This window comes from Sparus aurata, chromosome 11 (genome assembly GCF_900880675.1).
Source record: "Sparus aurata chromosome 11, fSpaAur1.1, whole genome shotgun sequence".
Classification (NCBI taxonomy): domain Eukaryota; kingdom Metazoa; phylum Chordata; class Actinopteri; order Spariformes; family Sparidae; genus Sparus; species Sparus aurata.
In genome coordinates, this window is record NC_044197.1 from 32,570,732 (window position 1) to 32,592,395 (window position 21,664).

The window sequence follows — 21,664 nt, forward strand, 5'->3', positions numbered from 1 at the left end:
TAGATTATATCGCACCTAGTGGTGGAAATTCACAATGACAATAGATTATACAATTTTTCGGCAGGTGTGACCTATATTCCAAGTTTGGTGAGTTTTGGGGTGTGTTCAGGCAGTGAAAAATGCAATAATTTGGGACAAAAAAGTTGTGACTATAAAAACAATAGTGACCTCGCAGTTGGAAACCTGCTCGGGCTCTTATATCATTTTGAAAAAGGAATACAGAATAGACAATACACTTACCTAACCAACTCCATTGATAACCAGAATTACAACATATTGTGACTGGATATTGGACTTCATCACAAACAGACCACAGTGAGTATGGATTGGCTGTCACACTTCCTCTACATTAGTACTCAGCCCCCTCTTGTTCAGACTGTGACCCCTTAACTGCACCCCCCGACTTCAAGAAAACTCTATTGTTATAAGGGCTGCATTAAAAACAGTTTTCAATTTCTATTAGAAAAAATCAACAATCTTGCAGAACTGTGCATAGAGAACAATCTACTGCTCAACCGGCACATCGACGTCATGGATTTACATAGCAATGGAGATGGAAATAAGTGTACCCTCCGAATGTCCCCAATTTACCGCCTTCTGTCTGAATCCACAGACCTAGCCACAGAAACGACGGCCAATTGGTGGCTTACTGCCCAGTATAGAAACGGCTAATCATATTGGTGAAGTGAGATGTCTGCACGTAGCTAAACGGATACTTAAAGACAACACCCACCCCAGCCATGGTCTGTTCACCCTGCTGCCATCTGCAAAAATATACAGAAATATCTGCTGCCTTCCAGTGGTTCCCAACCTGGGGTCCGGGCCCCCCCCTAGGGGGGCGCCAGAGATCGCAACTTTGTCTGCTCTGAGGTTGTGAGGTTACCAAAATTATATCTGTGCACATGTATAAAATCCCAATAACACACCCAACTGGATAATCAAAAGTCTGTATAATCCAAATTGAACGTATTTTTGGTCCACATTTAAATTCATTAAGCTATTTAATCACCAACACCCCTATGAGGTAGGCAGGTAGGTAGGTAAACTGTGTTTGTGTGTTTGTGTGTAATACACCTAATGACACAAAAAAGGAAGAAATGTATCTATATACATTGTAAAACAAGGAGAATAAGAGCAAAAACCTACAACTGTTGTTTATTTTTGCAAATAAAAGTTTGTAAGTAATCACTTATTCTTTTAGTGTATGCAGGTCTGGGTTGGGGGGGGCCTGGCTTGTCTTTGACACAGGCAGGGGGGCTTCAAGGAAAAAAGGTTGGGAACCACTGCACTAGAGTCGACTATAATTCAGTTTAATTCCCCAGGCTGATAAAATAATCCATTCATCATCAACACTCCATTTTAGAAAATAGATTTTTTTTCCATAAATGTAGCACAAAGGACTAAAACCTAGTTTCTTTTTTTTAACCCTTGTGTTGTAAAAATGATTACAATTTTAGCTTGTAACCTTCAACCCTAGTAATCCTCATTTTAAAAACACAGTAGAAGCCTTTCCCCCTTTATGCTTGGTGCCTGGTGTAAGACATCATTAGTAACTGGCACCATTTGAGCCTTTGAGATCATATGCAGCAAGTAGTAGAGAGAGGGATGGTTAATATGCAGATGCAACACTCTGGATAGTAAACCAAGCCACTGTTGAGCTGGCAGGAACACAAAGAAGAGTCAGATAGGAGGTGAGAAGGGGAGCCCTGGAAGCTGTGTGGCCCCAGGGATCTGATGAAGGAGACATCAGCAGCTTTCAGAGGGCCGAACTGGTCAATCCTGAGACCTGCCATGACTTCACCCACAGCTGTCCTACCACTAAGTCCATGAGTGTCATGGCAGATTTTGGGTTATTATTGTGAAAAATAATAGGATTTTATTATTTTTTCACAAAATCTGGATTGATAGGTTTTTATTCCATAGTGTCCATCCAGAAAAGATGTAGTAATGGATTGGAAGTCTTCATATTTTGGTAGAGAAGATAACAGCAACTTGCAAGTGACCATGGGGTACTGCTAGCTGTGTGAAAACAATTTCACTTCTTTTGTAGCAATAGGAGCTTTGTCAAATCTGTGAAAATAACCCTAATGATGTAGTGATCATGTTTTTATTACCTAAACCTAATAGTTTGAATCCTAAATCTAATCAAGTCGTTTTATTTTCTAAACCAAACCAAACCAAACTGCGACGGCAAATTGGAAATACTTTTTCACATATCTGAAAACAATAGATTTACGAAATCTAATGGTAAAAGGCCATAAAACAAAACTGTCCTTCCACGTGGAGCGTGAACTGTCCCCGACTTGAAAAGTAATCTATCTCTGGCGTATTTCCTTTACATCTGCCAGCCTAGATCTACTCATTTTGACTCGGCCCGTTGCTGCAGGGATTTGCAACACAAGTTGGCTACCTGCTTGAAGGTGTGTCTTACAGCAGTGATGCACTTGTCCCGATCCCCACTGTACTATTGAATAATTGCTGCAAACAGTGATTTCCTATGATTTCTTCACAATAACAGCCCCCTGTTATTCAGTATTTTAAAAGCTTTTATTATGAAGCAGCATTACAGGAAATGTTTTCTAACTCAACACGACTTCTGAAAGAACACAACAAAACAGTAAACCACAGCAGATGTCTGAAAGTACAAACAGAAAGGAGAAACTAAAGAGATTCAGCTAGGAGCTACTTAAGAGAGCTGAGTGCACAGATTTTTATAAACATCTTTCTCTGAGGTTTAACTCACAGACACAGCTCAACTCAACACAGTAAAACTGATGATGGAAAGCAAATCAGCGCCACTCAGTTTGAATCAGTGCAGCCTAAAGTGCTGCTGGAGAAATGGTATACCTTGTCCATTTGGCTAATACAACAGTTCAGTTCAGTTACTGCAGTATTGAGAATGTCAATACTATATCTTATAAAGTCCTGCCTTTCCAAAAGGTTTTGTTTCAGTTTGTGGTTCTCTTATTTTTCTCAGAAGTTTTTCCCTCATGTGTCATATGCTGCTTTTCATTTCTCCTCTATGTATGAATTTCCCGCCCATGTTTTCACCTTTGCTTGTTTGTTCATCAGCTCTTGTGTGTATACAGTCTGTGTGCTCCCTGATGTCTTTTTCAGTCCCTCCTGTGTGATTTACGTGAGCCTCTTGCCTGTGTCTTCCTATGTCACCCCATGGTATGTTTCTGTTCTTTTTATTCCTTATGGTTAAATGGTTTGTACCTTGCATACATAGGTTCCTTTCAGGAAATTACAGAAATCTATGATTTCCTGCTCAAGGTAAGAAACATTTATTTCCGTCATAAGTTATTTGTGTGTTTTATTTTCTGACCAAATTACCTTGTTCCAGCTGACACGAGAGACTCCCACATGACCTTGGGTGAACTCTAGCTTTCTCCAACAGTGGCTTTCTCTTTACCACTCTCCCGTAAACCTTTGACTAGTGAAAGACTGGGGCAACAGTTGTTGTATGCTGAGTCTCTCCCATCTCAGCTGCTAAAGCTTCTAAAAGTAGTGATAGGTGTCTTGGTGGCCTCTCTCATGAGTCGCCTTCTTGCACAGTTACTCAGTTTGTGAAGAGAATCTGCTCTTGGCAGATTTACATTAGAGATGCACCGATCAGGATTTTTGGGGCCGATCACCGATCACCGAAAGCAGTATCTGCCGATCCCGATATTGCCGATCACCGATCACAGCGTCAAATCCATAAATTTTTCTATATTGTTGTCTTGTGTAACTTTCATATATTTAATTAATGATTCTTCTTACACAACATTGACATTGTATTATTAAGTATAAAAATTAGGAGATGAGAAAGTATCATGAATTGACCACCGTTTTATTGCAGGCTGAGGCAATGTGCAATATTTCACACTCTAGAGACTCTTAGAGACAACTTGGACTCAGCTTACATAGAGTAACTGTAGCTTACTCGTGGGAATGCATGCAGTCAGGGTGGGAATTTTGTCATTTTAGGGGCAAGTCCATTTGGCCTTCACTTCTTTTTTTCAGGGGCACCAAGGCCACATGACAGGGCACAAAGGCCACTGGGTAAAATGTGTTGATTTACCTTTCAAACTGATACCATAACATCCTAATTTATAGTAAGACATGGATTGTGTATTAAAACATTTTTTTATACCAAAATCAAGTTAAAGTTACATTAGAAAGTAGTTTTTGTTAAGTAGGGTTAGGGTGAGGTGATTTTTGTGACACCACACTGAATATTAGTGTTATTGAATATTTCTCCCAATAGAAATTCCCCAAAATTATGGCAAAGCACATTTTTTCCAAACAAAAAAATGTAGAATAACAGCAGGAGACCACTGATGTGTGGAATGATTTTGGTGACACTACACTCTGAATAATAGGGAAGTTATTGAATTTTTTGTAGTTTCTCTTTTCAGTGTCGCACTTTGTAGACGGTCCCTGCACCCTCGTCTCACAGCCGGCTGACCATACAGACCAGAGTTAATGTCCAGACGCTCGTTTTGATGAAAATACGGTTGTAGCTCGTTGTCTTCCTTACTACGGTAGGAAAGAGCCGTCGTTTGTGTTTTAACAAGGTTTCACTTATGAGTTATTGATCCGGGAAGTTCGAATCTGTGAATATATTTCCAACTTTACCGGACTAAATCCTACCACATAAGTCAGTTACGTATCATGTCAAAACCGGCTGAGCTCGCTTTCGCACCTGTGCTGTAAGTTTCGTTCTTCTGTTTTGAGACGCTGCTGCTGTTTGAGAGGTTTTCACGTGAGATCATCGTGATGATGAGACTCCACCTGCGCGAACCGTGGACTCACTGAAGTTACTGTGAGTGACTACTGTGCACTCAGGTGGCTGTAATTCAAGGCAAGCTCGCTACGCTGACCGGGCCAGGGGCACAGAGGCCACTGTGGCCGTACGATGAGGTTTTTTTTCACGGGGCATCAAGGCCAAAGTGCGGGGCAACGGCGGCCATGAAATTCCTTCCCGGCATGCAGTTAATGTACTGTCTTTATACTTAAACGTCATCTGATCGGCCTGATGTGATCTATTTTGAGAACTCAGATCAAAACCGATAGGGGCATTATCGGCCGATTGCGATCGGTTGCCGATCGATCGGTGCATCTCTAATTTACATATGTGCCATATTCCTTCCATTTTTTTTTAATGATGGATTTAACTGAGCTGCAGGGGATGATAAATGACTTGGAAATGTTTTACATCCCTCCGCTGACTTATACTTTTTCATTACCTTTTCACAGAGTTGCTTGGAGTGTTATTTTGTCTTCATTGTGTGATTGTAGTCAGGAACACTGATTAACCTGTGACTAAACCTTCAGATACTGGTTCCTTTACACTACAATCGCTTGAGATACATTCACTGCACACAGGTGATCACCATTTTATTAATTGTGAGACAAGTGGCACTAATTGGGTGGACCTCTGTTGAATACGGTCAGTACTTTAAAGGGGGTGAATATTTATGCAATCACTTTTTTTATATTTTGCATTAATTTAATTATTTACATTTCTATTAATTGATATTACTTTTAAGAAATTGGTTTTCACTTTGACATTAAAGAGTTGTTTTCCTTTGAACATTTTTTTATTTTGTATATTTTTGTGTATTGACCATGATTCCATTTACAAAAGCAATAAAAGAGAAAATGTCCATGTGGGTGAATACTTTTTATAGGCATTGTGTAGCACCCTAATAGTGCAGTTAACTGCACTTTATGTCAAGCTCCAAGTGACATGTACCACAGTGTGCAGAGCAGAGACCCATGGATGAAATTGGTGAAATGAGTACTTTACCTGAACGCAGCTGTTTTATGCGCCCATTGCTGCTGCTGATGTCAACAGGTAGGAAGTCTTTGAACCAGTAGATCTGTGGGTCAGGATTGCCGCTGGCTGCACATAGCATGGTAGCAGTACGCGTTTTCTCTACAACCTTCAATTGGGGCCCCATGTCTATGGTGGGGAAACCATGAGGGATCTGGTCCTCTGTGATGAAGACAGAGACAACAAACATTACAGTGACAGTAAAGATTAAAGCGGCAGTCTGGAATTTTGAGAAAAAAAGTGGACTTAGCCAGAAGATTTGAATGATACAGCTCTCAGGTCAGTTCTTCTTCCTCTCTGCTGCACTGCACCCCTGCCTTCAAAGCCCCTCCCCACAGAGAAGCCTGCTGTGCACGAGCAGGCTTGTAACCACGGTAACAGGACGCCAGATAACCAAGACGGCGCATTCAAAATAACGACAACAACATAAGCCCTGATTGTTCTATTTCTGACCAATACAACTAAATTACAATGACGACTGCCTCATGCCGATCACTGTATACGGAGTAACAAACAATATTCTTCATGTCGACGAAGTTACCAGGTAATCATCATCACCACACTGCCTTTCTTAAGCATGTGTAACGTTATTTCTCTAAACCAATTCAAACACTTCAGAGCGTCCTGAACACAAACTAACGTTATAACTGCCCGGTCACTTGAAAGACACTTTTGCTAACCAGTAGCCATAAACACAAAGTTTTCTGTCTACTTTTTTCAAAGCAGGGGTCCTTAATGGTCCAGCAGAAAAGCAGCTAACTCTGCATCACTCTAGAGTCCTTACAAATCCTGCAGCTTCAGCCACCTCTAAAATAATGCTCGGATATTATCCTTGTTTTCTCTCTATCTAGCTCCGTCCAATTCTTTGTTTTTACACTGCTTTTCTTTGTCAGTCTTCTTACTTATTCTCCTTGACATGGGCATTTTTCGGCTCTGTTGTTGTTGTCTATTCTCCGCCATTGTTTAGGCATAAAAGTGTCTGACCAGGCAAGGGCAGGCACTGCGCCTGCCAGCAGTGTATGCAGGAGAGTGATTGACACTTCTCAGACAGTCTCCTTGGCTCTGATTGGTCGTATTTAGGCGGTAGATACTTGCAAATCAAATTAGGGCCATTGGGTGGAGCCACAGACCGTGGATTTTTACACAGCTGACCTGTATCTTATTCTACTATCAGATCATAATGACAATTTTAGCAAATAACCAACCAAAAAATAGTTACACACTACAGCTTTAATATAAGGCAATACCACCCAACAGATGCAATATATTGTGTTATTGTGAAATAAAAAATAATAAGATAGTAACAAATGATCAAAAAAGATAATTTTCATTTAGAAGAATTTAACAGTTTATTTTCTTCTAAATGCAATCTTAAAATGAGGTGGTGGTGTATGCTGTAAACATAATATGCGACTTGCTTAAAAAAATTATTGTAGAGAATGTATGTCAAAATATATTTAAGCTCGGCACAGCACTTCAGATTATGTCTCTTGCAGGAACTACTTTTTGGTTTAAAGTTGTTTACAAATTAACAGGTTTTAATCTCTGATACTAAAATGTGCTGGTAAGAATCTAAGCTGGTAACTGTAATAAGAGCTAGTAAATGGCAATATGGCCTGGTAAATAATTGGTGAAAGGTCTCCACCCCACCATGGTGACGTGAAGGCACTGCCTTGGCCTGCTCTGTTGTGTGTGCTCCTGATCCACGCTTTTCACACATATTGGATATAATTTCCTTGTATCAGATATTCTGCCTATGAAATGAGTAAACTTTTATTTTTTTGTTTTTTTCCTCACTTGAATCGAGGGACAGAGGATGTCATTCACAGTTCAGATTGTAAAGCCCACTGAGGCAATGGGATTGTGATTTACAGCTAAAGTAAATCAAATGTATTTGATAAGTACATTTATAGGGTCCACATCTCCTCTTTTGACTAGCATTAGGCCATCAGAGTCTCAAAGGTCAGGATTTATTAAGATTATCTGTCGGTCTGTACTCGCACTACAAAACTATAATTTCATTGCCAGTTTTCGACAAGCAATATTTAATCCTCTTGCCACAGTGTTTGCCTTTGTTATTTGCTTATTTCCCCCACCCAGTTAGGTGTTCTAACAGGACAATGATCCCAAACACACATCAAAAGTTGTAAAGGAATGGCTAAATAGAATTAAGATTTTGGAATGATGTTCCCCAAAGTTGAGTTGAACGCTTAATCAAAGTAAAAATGGTGAAAAGATATTTAACCAAATATTGGAAACACTGTATGTATATTTTTGACCCAGCAGATTTGGTCTCATTTTCAGAAGACCTATAATAAATTCATAATCGAACCAAACTTCATGAATTCATTTTTGTGACAAAGTTTGTTCAACTTATTCCATCCGTCATTTACACTGGCTGACACACAAAAGAAAGCCAGCTGTATTGTTAAGGACCCCACTCACCCTGGACATTACCTGTTCTCCCCCCTGCAATGAAAATTTTATCTAACTATTTTCTTTCTTTTGCTATCACCCAGTTAACGTATGTAACATTAAGATACTTACATAACATGCATCACTTACATCATGTAAGTTATGTTACAAACGCGTTTATTTTCACCAAAAGCATTCTATTTTCCTAAACCTAACCAAGTAGTTTTGGTGCTAAACTGACCCATTTCGGGGGGTAGTTTTTGTGCATTAATCTAACCAAGTATTTTTTGTTCCTTAACCTATCAAAGTAAACTGCTCAGAAAAAAAGAGGGCACTTCTATTATGATCTCGATGAACAAATTACTCAAGTTGATAATCTTAACTGATGTACACTATATAATTCATAGAAAACAAAATGATATAACAATGGTCAATGGAAACCAAAGTCATCAACCAGTCATCAACTGGCGACTTTGGAAGATTGCAATTCTCTCTTATTCCAACTAGAACTCTCCAGCACTAGCATCAGGAACAATGCTAAAGAAAATAAACCAAACTTTCTAACTATCTTTCTGACAATGGATGGATGCTAGATCACTCCTTACAACATCACTGCTAAACTTTCCCTTGCTGCCAAAATCTGCTCTGAGTAAAGCCACCATCACTCTCTCTCTCTTTCTCTCCCTCGACTACACACTCAAGCTATTCTATTTCTTAGTGGAGCTCTGCTGCTGGATGCAGGATGACATATAAGTCCAAAACTCTACTATAGTCGTACATCATTACTCCATATTAGCAACAGCTTTAACTGTGTATAATTGAGTACAAATTTAAAATAATAGGCTTAGTGAGACAGGGAGTGAGGTAGATGGGCAGTCAGGTCTTACCCTCTAAGATAGTGAGCTTTGCACTGCTGTTGATCACTCCCACACTGTTGGTTGCTGTGCATTCATATATGGCTTCGTCGCGGTGGGTCCTCAAAGGCTGGATACGTAGCACAGAGCCCGAACTGTCATCAAACTCAATCACCTGGCCAGACAACAGCAGAGGAGGATTAAACAAATCATTTGTAACATATTCATTCAACATCTGTTTTGCTCCTTTGATTTACAGATCCATATTACACAATAGTGTTTACCTTAACGTTGACAGAGCTTTCCCTTTGCTGAAAGCAAAAAATGAAAAGCAAGAGCTACTGCCATGCAGCAGTGCTGCACACACGTGAACAGTTGATATATTGAGAGTCATTCCTAGCTTGATGAAGTAGTTTTTGTGCCTAAATCTAACCAAACATCGACCTTTCCACAGCATTAATCATAGATTGAAGCTTAAGGCCTCTGATGGCTGTATTTGAAAAGTTTGGACAGTTGTTACAATTAAGCTGTTGCCCGCATTTACTGTACCAGATTATGAAATTTGACAAGAACAACAGGTGCAAGGTTACCTAATTCAAGTGAGTTACAATTTTTTTCTGAGCTCGGTTTCAAAGATGAAATATTAAAGAACATGTGGATGTCACCTTGTGGACTGGAAACTTGGCATGGACAATTTTCACTGTTTCCAGAGGCATTATGCACCAAACAATCAATCTGGTCAGTAAAAAAGTAATCAACAGAATAATGGATAATGAAAATAATTGTTGCACTTTCAGTCTCTTTACCCTTTACGTTGCACATTTATCCATAGTCCTTACAACAGCAGAAACCTACTTCAAACTATTGAAAATATTGTTGATTTCAGAAAAAAAAGGAGGCAAAGACACACACCCCTGTCTACATCAGTGAAGGTGAACAGTTATAGGTTCTTTGGATTTACCATCACTGAAACCTGTCTTGGTCATCACACACGAAAGATTCTGGTAAACTTTTATTTTATTATTTTTTTTTTTTTTATTGGAGACCAGCATTTCACAAGCATCCACACAATATATACAGTTATTCCAAAGCAGTTTTCCAGCCTTTTTTGTTTCGTTTTGGTACATAAGAACAAAGAACCAGAAAAAGAACATCTCTCAAGAACAAAGAGGGAGAGATAAAGAATAATAATGATAATAATAAACAAATAAGTAAAAAAAGATATAAAAATAATTAATTAGTAGGTGTAGATAAATCAGTTCATACATAAAAGAAGAAAAGAAAAAGAAAAGAAAATATAGTATAATTTAAAGGGAGGTGAAAAAGAAAAGTTAAAAATAATAATAATAATAAGTAATAGATACATAAATAAAGGAGGCCCAGCGTTCTCACTAAAAACTTGATCAAATAAAAAGAAATTGTATGCATCAAATTGATTCAGTTGGAGTCCAGAGAGGTGAGGGTGTTTACATATGTGATGAGAGAACCTCTTAAGGAATATTAAACTTTTTCCAAAGACAGGCAAAAGCATTAAATCACTGAACCAGGAGGTAGTGGGAGGAGCGTTTGGGCTTTTCCAATGTAATATAATACGTCTGCGGGCTATGAGAGAGGCAAAAGCCACCATTTCAGAGTTTTTCTTAGTGAGACTAGTTGGGGTACGAGGTACCCCAAAGATGGAGATCAGTAGGCAGGGTTCTAACCTGATTTGAGGGCATTGTTTAATGATTTAAAAAAAAAAGCAAAACCAGAAATTGGCTAGTTTGGGACAAGAATAAAACATACCCAGAGGAAACGAAAATTGGAAAAGAGATCTCAGTAGTGTCTCATTCATTTCTCCTAGACAAATATGAGATCTATGTGAGACCAAAGTGAGGTTGTGGCTGATTTCTCCTGTTTCTCAATTGTTTCTCCTGAGAAACAGGTGCAGAAAATCTCAACTTGGGCTCCCTGTAAGTTTCAAAGGCGATCTCCTTAAGCTCTCAATGAAGTTTCAGAATGTCTCCCCAGTGCTGGAAAGGAGCAAGGTTTAAGCGGTAAAGTCTCAAGTCTCACCTATTGCTCCTAAGGAATTTTAGGAGAAACAAATGAGAAATGTTTGAGACCAAAAAAGACTACAACGAGACTGAAATGAGAACTCTCATTGAGCTCCTTTACGGCTCCATAGCCATAAAGGAGCAAGTTTTGAGCAGTGAAATTTTCCTCTGGGTATGAACATGGTCTGCTGGGGATAATCCACATCTATCGCAAATATAATTTGTGCCTGGAAATAGCTTACTCAGTCTGTTTTTTGTTAAATGAATTTTGTGAAGAACCTTTAATTGGATTAAACTAAGACAAGCGCAAGAAGATGTAGAATTGACCCTGATCAGTGCCTCTTTCCACCACCTATCAGTCAAATCAAAGCCAAGCTCCCTTTCCCAACTATCCCTGAGCCTCACAAGGGAGGACATATTCAAAGACGATATGAGGTCAAATAATACTGAGATTTTACTACGAGTTATTGGAAGGGAGAGTATCCCAGTGATAAGAGATCCCGCTGGAGATTGAGGGAAAGGAATGAAGTGTGTACGATCATAATTCTGCACTTGGAGGTATCGAAACATATGAGATTGAGGTAAATTAAATTTAACACGGAGATCATTAAATGAGGCAAATAGGCCCTCTAAATATAAATCTGAAAAGCGAATCAGACCTCTCTCTCTCCACAAAGTGAAAGTTGTGTCTGCATTGGAAGGGGGGAAAGAAATGATTAGTTTGAAATTTTGCCTGAATTGTTTCCAAATTTTCAAAGAGGAAAGTACGATTGGGTTTTTAATATAACTAGGATAACGAGAAGCAAGAGGGGCACAGACCAGAGCCGCCGGAGAAGAGGGATGACAAGAAGCATATTCCATTATACACCAGTCTAAGTTGGGAGAATTATACCAGGCGTGGATTTTTTGAAGATTGGCAGCCAAATAATGAAATAATAAGTTAGGCAGTGCAATGCCCCCTTCTGATTTGCTTCTTTGGAGTGTTATTCGAAGTGCTCTTGGGTTCTTACCAGCCCAAATAAATTTTGAGATCAAATCAGACCTAACTTCCAAAACCAACTTTGTAAATTATTTGTATGTAATGAGGGGGGGGGGGGGGGAGTAAGAAATATTAATACCTAAATAGCGAGAGCTGTTATGAGCTAATCGAAATGGTAGTGCATTTAATGGGGATCTGTTTGGCTTTACTGGCAAACACTGACTTTTACTGGTGTTTAATTTATAACCTGAGAATGATCCGAAAAGTTGTCAAGATTTGTAAAATATTATCTGCACAGCTAACCGGGTCCGTGACATATAGCAACAGGTCATCAGTATTAAGAGACACTCGATGTTCCAGTCCAGCTCTAAAAATACCAGTGAAATGTGAAGAAGATTTGAGAGCAATGGAAAGAGGCTCCAATGCAATGGCAAAAAGCAAGGGAGACATTGGGCAACCTTGGCGGGTCCCTCTTGATAGAGGGAAATATTCAGACCTTTGAAAGTTAGTTGTCACACAAGCAGAAGTTGTATCCAAGAAATGAATTTAGACCCAAAGCCAAATTTCCCCAAAACAGAAAACAAGTAATCCCATTCGACCCGATCGAAGGCTTTCTCCACATCTAAAGATACGACCATTTCAGCAACTTGGGACGTGTTTGGAGATAGCACAATATTTAAAAGTCTTCTAATGTTAGATGATAGCTGACGACCTCTAACAAACCCTGTTTGATCTACAGATATTATGTCTGATAAACAAGGGTCCAAATGGCATGGTAGTACTTTGGCTAAAAGTTTTATATCTGAATTTAATAAACTTATCGGTCTCCAGCTGCAACATTTAGCTAAGTTCTTGTCTATTTTAGGAATGAGCGAGATTGAAGCCTCTTTTAAAGTTGGAGGCAGAGAGCCCCGCTTCAGTGAATCATTAAACACGTCTAATAACAAAGGAGCAAGTTGGTGGGAGAACTTTTTATCCATCCGGCCCTGGAGCTTTGTTATTTTGTATTAATTTAAGACAAGAAATTCATTCTTTCAACTTTATAGGTTTTTCCAACTCATCTTTAATATGAGGATCTATGTGAGGTATATCTATGTTGTCAAGGAAATTATCCATCGTAGTCTTATTGGCAGGAGGTTCAGATTGATCCTTCTGGTCAACCTTTACAGAGGATTGTAAAACAGAGAATAGAAAGCATCCTCCCTGAAAACTTCGCAAACAGGACAAGAAGGCATTACAGCAGGTTATCCCATAAAATTACAATAGAGCATCAGTGACATCTGTGAACTGAGATGTATGCACAGAGCACAAGGGATACTGAGGCAAAACCCATCCCAGACACAGTCTGTTTCCTCCTGCTGCCACCTGGCAAAAGTATCCACTGCCATTGATTAAAAAATGACAAATAAATCTACCTTATATCTGGTACCTTGTATAAAGCTGACAGCCTATCCTGAGCTGACCTCTGGCTCAGGTACAGCAATTTATAATTGTTCTGATAACCTGAACAGACATTGAACACTGGACACTGAACTCTGATGTTGAGCCTCAAGCATGTGTTTAGCATTTAAATGCTCTTTAAACTAGCACTAAATGGAGGGAAGCTGCTTTGTAGTTTTTTGAGCATGGTGTTAATTAGTAAATACAGCCCCAGATTCAAATCAAATCAAATCAATTTTTATTTATAGAGCACTTTTCATACATGGACATGTAGCACAAAGTGCTTTACACAAGAAAGATAGAACAATAATAAAGAAAGCCCCTCCCTCCCACCTTCCATACTATATACACGCGCACATACATACACATACACACACACACACACACACGTATACACACAGACACACACACACACACCTGCACACTCTTACTACTGGCAATAAGGAGACATGGCAAGACACTGACGATTGAGGAAACGCCACCTTTGGGGCCGTCCACACTGGGAGGAGTCACAGGCTGTGCCACGGGGGGCACCAGTGCCCAGGCCCCCCGACCCTGACAGACAACGACTGGCTGGGCCAAAGGGACTCAAGGACAGCACCCCCAGCAGCATCCCAGACACAGCTCCCAGTGTGGAGGACCCCCCTGAGGAAACTCTGGAGTTTAACCTTAAAAACTAAAAACATAAGATAAGATAAAAACCCTGACAAAAGATAAGTAAATGGAGTGAACAGTTAAAAGGATAAAATACGTAAGATAATAAATAAAATAATACCGAAGATAAATAAAAATAAAATTTAATTAATTTTATTATTTAATTAAAAATTTAATAAAATTAAAATCGTTTTTAAAAAACCAGATAGAAGCAACAACATAAAATACGATAGAACCACATAAGAATGGAATAAGAATTTAAAGTATTAGTTAAAAGCCTGATTAAAAAGGTGTGTCTTTAACCTTCCCTTAAAAATATCAACAGTCTCTGCAGACCTGAGGTTCTCCGGCAGGCTGTTCCACAAGCGGGGGCCATAGTGGCTAAATGCCGCCTCACCGTGGGTTTTAGTTCTTGGTTTTGGTATGGATAAAAGGCCAGAGCCGGAGGACCTCAGGGTCCGCGAGGGTTGATATGGTAAAAGCAGGTCAGATTAGTAGGAGGGCGCAAGGCCGTTAAGACATTTAAAAACCAGTAAAAGAACCTTAAAATCGATCCTGAAGCGGACGGGGAGCCAATGCAGTGACTCTAAAACTGGTGTAATGTGCTCCCGCCCTCTGGTCCTCGTCAGCACGCGTGCGGCTGAATTTTGTAATAATTGGAGATTTAGAGTACACTTTTTGGGAAGACCAGAGAGCAGGGCATTACAATAATCTAAGCGACAGGAGATAAAAGCACGCATTAGCACCTCCGTACTGGCCTGGGAGAGAAACAGGCGGACTCTGGCTATGTTCTTAAGATGATAAAAACCTATTTTCGTCATATTTCTAATATGTGGAATAAAATTCAGCTCAGAATCAAAAATCACACCCAGATTTTTTACTGATTGTGTTTTTTTAAGATCTTGTAGTTTTGGAAAAAGTTTCTCTCTCTGGCCTTCAGGACCTATAACTAAAACCTCAGTTTTGTCCTGGTTGAGCTGTAGGAAATTCACTGCCATCCATGACTTGATGTCTACAATGCAGTTAAAAAGTGCTCTGTGTCATCAGGAGACACGGCAATGTACAGTTGTGTATCATCAGCGTAACTATGGAAGCTCAGCCTTACACACATTTGTCAGAGAAGTTATGTTTACACACTGTAACTGAGTATAAAATTACGTTACAAGTCTGCTCTGTCTCCCTCCTTTTTTGTTGCACACAAAAGCAGAGAACTAATGAGCAGTGAAGGTATAAGAAAGGTTCCCCACATTTTAACACATCAGACAGAAAACTTTGTGGCCTGCTAAAGACTCGTACCTCAAAGCGCTGAGAGCTGACTTTCTTCCCCTTTTTCATCCAGGTGATTCGAGGTTTTGGCTCACCCACCACTTGGCATACAAATGATGCCACTCCACCTGAAATCCCTGTCTGATCGTCAGGGGACATGATGAAGCTGGGCATGCCTAAGGGAGAGAGATAGCAAGACCAAGGCAGGGAAAGAAAGAGAGGTGAGAGAAAAAGATAATTAGTATCAGAACCTGTCTTATTATTGGTGGCAGGCAGATGTGAATTGACAGAAAGAAACTAATAATCAACAGTGATGCCCACATTCGCTGTGGGTGTGCACAGGAACCATAACACTCTAGGATGACTTGCATGCCAGTTTAAAAAACACAGGTTATTTACAGTATAACATCCACAAAGCATGTGTTACCACATCCAAATGAACTTGTAAAACATGATCATGCTGAAGACCCTCGCTTCTGAAATGTTTCCAGTGGACATTGAAACTGTGATGGAGCCATGCGAGCCAGAGCGTTGGCTCAGAACCAAGTCCAGCCAGGTACATGGATTTATTAGTATGCACGTTTTACAAATCTGTGGAGACGGACTGAAACTCCAAGGGCAAGTTTGCTAAATCAGTGGGTATGTATTATGAATCTGATAGCACAGATTTACACGTGACTTTTCTCAGCTGATCTCTAGACAAATATTTTGTATGGAAGGAAGTGCATTTACAGTTTTTTTTATTAGAAAAGCACAATAATTGTTGGGCTGAAAATTTATCAGACCAGAATTAACCACACCACAGCGATGTATAATCAAAGAGTGTTTCAAACTAACTTGAATTTGACATCATTTTCTATGATAAAATAACTTACAGTTACCCAGCAAATATGCCTGTGTGGGCCCAATGTGGGAAAGTGAGTGTTTACTGCGGGCAGGGGCAAACCCACACAAATTCTATGTGGGCCTAGGGTTGGGTATCATTTGAATTTAATTCCGACTAATTCCAGGTTTCAGTTCAATATTGGGTGGAAAGGTGTTTTCATAACAAAAATATCTATATTCTTTTAATTGTTAAAAGAACATTCACAAAGTAAATAAAAATGTAAGATCCACACACAGACATGCATTAAAAAACATTAGAGGGGCTAAGATTTTACACGTTCTTACAACATGTTTGTTATGTTTGGGTCTGTGGGGATACTGTTGTGCCCAACTGGTTGTTTTCTCTCTCCGTCTGCCTTTTCTCTCTGTTTTCCAATTCAGGATCTGCACCTTTCGGAGTGTGCATTTGAAGTGCAATTACATCACGACGCCGCACCAAGGTCCTCAAAATGCGCCCTGCTTTTACCTGTTTTTGGAGGCTGCACCGCTACTCAACTTGGTAGCCTCACATATCCTAGGATTAATCGCACGCCCGAAGAGAAGAAATAAATAAATTATGGCGACCTCAAGTGGAGCAGATCTCGCATTTACATGTAAGTATTGGGTTTATACTCGGTTTTTACTCATTTGAACATCCAACGCCAGAAATGTTAAACTTCAAGGCATATTACAACATCAACATTTCAGTTAAAATACGTTAGTAATGCTCAGCTTGATGCATTTGTAAGTAAAGCCTTAAAAGCCTTCACTTTCAAACGTTAGACATTGAGACTTATATCTTACATTTTATTGTGACTGTTGAGATGTTATAGACTATTTTTACCTCATACACATAAATGGACCAGGATTAACAGATTCAGATCAGGCTGTGATCCCTGCTTTATTTCCAGACTGTAAAGCTTTAAAGTCTAGTTAAACATTTTAATTGAATAAAGAGTTAAATTTAGGATTATCCTCATGTTAATTATATATTTTTTTTTGCTGTATTAGAACCCTGTATTAGCAGCGACAGTGTTACCTGGAGGGGTGTGATTGGGAGGAACGGCCTCCCCGATCTGAACCCGAGTGGTGTTTTGTTACTGGACTTCTTTGCTAGTCACAGTTTGTCCATAACAAACACAATGTTGAAGCATAAGGGTGTCCATATGTGCACTATGGCAACAGGACACCCTAGGCCCGAGGTCAATGATCGACTTTGCGGTCGTGTCAGCTGACCTCCGGCTGTACGTCTTGGACACTCAGGTGAAGAGAGTGGCTGAGCTGTCAACTGATCACCACCTGGTGGTGAGTCGGATATGCTGGCAGGGGAGGAAGCTGGACAGACCTGGCAGACCCAAACGTATTGTGAGGGTCTGCTGGGAACGTCTGGTGGAACCCTCTGTCAGGGAGATCTTTAACTCCCACCTCCGGGAGAGCTTTGACCAGATCCTGAGGGAGGCTAGGGACATTGATTCCGAATGGACCATGTCCTCCACTTCCATTGTTGATGCGGCTGTCCGGAGCTGTGGCCGTAAGGTCTCTGATGCCTGTCGTGGCGGCAATCCCCGAACCCGGTGGTGGACCCCGGAAGTAAGGGATGCTGTCAAGCTGAAGAAGGAGTCTTATCGAGCCTGGTTGGCCCGGGGGACTCCTGAGGAAGCTGACGGGTACTGGTAGGCCAAGCATGCGGCAGCACGGGCAGTCACAGAAGCAGAAACCCGGGTCTGGGAAAAGTTTGGGGAGGCCATGGAGGAGGACTACCGGTCAGCCTTGAAGAAATTCTGGCACCCCATCTAGCGCCTCAGGAAGGGGAAGCAGTCCTCCACAAACACTGTTTACAGTGGAGGTAGGGAGGTGTTGACCTCGACTGGGGACATTGTTGAGCGGGGGAAGAAATACTTTGAGGATCTCCTCCATCCCACTGACACGCCTTCCATAGAGGAAGCAGAGGCTGGGGACTCAGAGATTGACCCATTAATCACCCAAGCTGAAGCCACTGAGGTAGTCCAGAAGCTCCTCAGTGGCAAAGCACCAGGGGTGGATGAGATCCACCCCTGAGTACTTCAAGTCTCTGGATGTTGTGGGGCTGTCTTGGTTGACACGTCTCAGCAGCATCGCGTGGCAGTCGGGGACAGTGCCTCTAGACAGGCAGACCGGGGTGGTGGTCCCCCTATTCAAAAACGGGGACCGGAGGATGCGTTCCAACTATCGGAGGAACACACTCCTCAGCCTCCCTGGGAAAGTCTATTCCAGGGTACTGGAGAGGAGAATTCGGCCGTTAGTCGAACTAGTCGAGCTGAGTCGAAAGGCGAAGCTCTCGATTTACCGGTCAATCTATGTCCTACCCTCACCTATGGCCATGAACTGTGGGTCATGACCGAAAGAATAAGATCCTGGATACAAGCGGCTGAAATGAGTTTCCTCCACAGGGTGGCAGGGCGCTCCCTTAGAGATAGGGTGAGCAGCAATGTCACCCAGGAGGAGCTCGGAGTAGATCCGCTGCTCCTCCACATTGAGAGGAGCCAGCTGAGGTGGCTCGGGCATCTGTTTCGGATGCCCCCAGGTCGCCTCCCTCGGGAGTTGCTCCTGGCATGTCCCGCCGGGAGGAGACCCCGAGGAAGACCCAGGACACGTTGGCGTGACTATGTCACTCAGCTGGCCTGGGAACGCCTTGGGATCCTCCCGGAAGAGCTGGAGGAAGTGTCCGGAGAGAGGGAAGTCTGGGTGTCCCTGCTCAGGCAGCTGCCCTCGCAACCCGGCCCCGGATAAATGGATGGATGGATGGATAGAACCCTTTTGTCTGTTGACGTAACACAAAACATTTTTTACATTTCATTGTGTTTTAGGGAGCAATAGAGAGCTTCTTCATTGTCCGGGGTCAGAACGAAGAGTTATTCACAGGGCGAAACATACCGCAGCAGCTGGATGGAAGTATGGCAATAATGAATAAATAATGAATAATAAATAGCCCATGTGTCTGTCCTGATGTCACAAATCTTTGCATCCCTGTGTTAATGTTATCTCGTGTTTACCTTTTCTCTTGCTTCTCTCTGTGTTCAAAACAGTTCTGGAAACAATGGGCCTGCAGAGGAAGGTTGAGACCAGCAGGCCAGAAACAAGTGGGACCATTTAAAGGACAAGTACAAAGTAGCGGCAGGTTTGAATGATGATGTGGAAACTAAATTATATTTGTTCTACCCATGCAAGTAAATGCATCATTTGCTGAAAATTGCTGAGGTGACTGATTTTCACTGCCTTAGGATTGCTAATATCAAGGGACAGGAGAGGGTCAGTGGGAGGCCCAGCGCTGCTGCTGGGTCCTTGTTTGTCCTCATGGATGAGGTGTTAGGATAGAAGCCTTCCCTGTTCTAACTGACTCCATCTCTGAGGACACACCAGGGCCAAGTGACCAGGAGGAGGAGGATGACGACGATGAGGAGGAGGAGAGCCAGCCAAGGCCAAGGATGAAGAGGAGGAGGGAGGATGAAAAAGGACATGAGGCTGCAGAGAGTATGGAGAGGCTCTTCTCTGCTCCAGAGGACATTCCTTACATTATTTCTGTTGTTATTTAGTAAATTTATGAGTTATTTTTAAATTATTTGTTCATAATTGTTCATTTTATATAATTCATGAAAGAAAATGTTGTTCTATTACACAGTGTCTATTCCATTCAGTATTTACAACTTAAGTACAAATGGCATCAAGTGCTACTTTCAGGGACAACAAGGGATTGAATTTTTTCTTTTATTATTAGGTCTTAACATTTACAGCTATTTACAAAATTACAACATAAATAACTATTCACAGGTTATTATTCACTATTAACAAAAACAATTATGATTAAAAACAATATTAAAACAGTTACAGAGTATGTACAGTAACAGGCTGAGCAGGAGTCCCTGCAGTGCTGCTGGGCTGGATGGTGTCAGTGGGACATCATCTGGGTCGGTACTCAGGGTGTTTGGGGGTCCAGTCTCTGTCCACCACATCCTCCATCAACTGTGTCTGCAGTTCTGACTGGATCGACGGCTGCCATGCCATTAATAATGTTTTAAGAAAGAGGCAAGAATAATAATAATAATAATAATAATAATAATAATAATAATAATAGTAATAATAATAATAATAAATTATTACAACAATCTACCAAACACTTTAAATAAGAACAATGCCTTTAAAATTAAAATAAAGCCATATGTGGCGATCAGCAGTTTATATGTCAGTATAAACCAGTGGTCTCAAACTGATCCAGTGAAGGGTTTTGTTGCTGCAGGTTTTCATTCCAACCAAGCAAGAACACACCTGACTCAATCAACTGACCCTGATCCAACAAATCAACTGTGCAAAGAGAATTCAGTTGATTGAATAAGTCTAGTCAGGTGTGTTCTTGTTTGGTTGGAATGAAAACCTGCAGCCACAGCGACCCTTTACTGGATCAGTTTGAGATCCCTGGTATAAACATAATGTATCAGTATGTTAATCACCCCAAACTGTTAGCTAGCTAGCATAGATTTACAATGCAAGCAAAAGGGGGTTGTTAGTTACCATTCTGCTCTGGCTCTGACACGAGTGGGTCTGTGTCACCTCAGCCGGAGTCCGTTCCTCTGGCAACGCTGTTGACTGCCTCCGTTATTCTCTTCCATACAGCGTTTTTATGAGCTCCTTTAATTCCATTTTCAGACTGCCAAAAAGCACATCTTTGTTTTGCTCCAACTCAGATGTCAGGATGCCGATCTCCATCTCGGAAAAGTTTGTTATCTTGCCAGTGTTTCCTCTCTCCATGTTTGACCTCAGTCGGCGAGGCCTCCGAACCAGGAATATTTAAGGGCGTAACATGTTAATGGCGATCGAATTCAGTCGCCGCATTTATCAAGACCAGATCATTCGTACGCTGAGATTGATCAGATACAAATGTTTCATAAATCACACGTGTGTCCTGTCGTACGACCAATTCTGCGCTCAGATCTGCACCCGTTTTCACGCAAGATTGATAAATGAGGGCCAGTGTATCTACAAAGGCACAAAACATCTAGTCACAGGTATCTGGAACTGAACAATATAATATTTAACTTCCTGATCAAAACAACAAGAGCTCGAAATTATGTTCAATTTACATTCAATTCCACATCTGTGTAGTAATCCTGACCACATGAACGTACACACCACACCATACAATCTTTAAAAAAAAAAAATCAACCAAGGCTTAATTTGTGATTGAATATGAGTCAAATCTTCGTGTAAAAGCATATTTACGACAAAAGAGGCACTTTTAAGATTTACTGTAGTTTCGTTTTCGGGCAAGCTAATTTTCAATGGGGTGGGGGGGCACTTT

At 40.9% G+C, this 21,664-nt stretch overlaps 1 protein-coding gene across 17 annotated transcripts in view; it reads right to left on the minus strand.

Moving 5' to 3' along the window:
• The window catches only part of LOC115591711 (receptor-type tyrosine-protein phosphatase F-like), a 309,359-nt gene that overhangs the window by 245,830 nt on the left and 41,865 nt on the right, over positions 1-21,664 (minus strand). For all 17 annotated transcript variants that reach the window (XR_003985993.1, XR_003985994.1, XR_003985995.1 and 14 more), the window contains exons 3-5: positions 15,499-15,644; positions 9,127-9,268; positions 5,798-5,986 (exon numbers count right to left, since the gene is read on the minus strand). Coding sequence is in view for 13 of the 17 variants with exons in the window: in XM_030433937.1 (XP_030289797.1) it covers positions 5,798-5,986; positions 9,127-9,268; positions 15,499-15,644 (477 nt within the window). In the remaining 4 variants the exon portion in view is untranslated. The remainder of the gene's footprint in view (positions 1-5,797; positions 5,987-9,126; positions 9,269-15,498; positions 15,645-21,664) is intronic.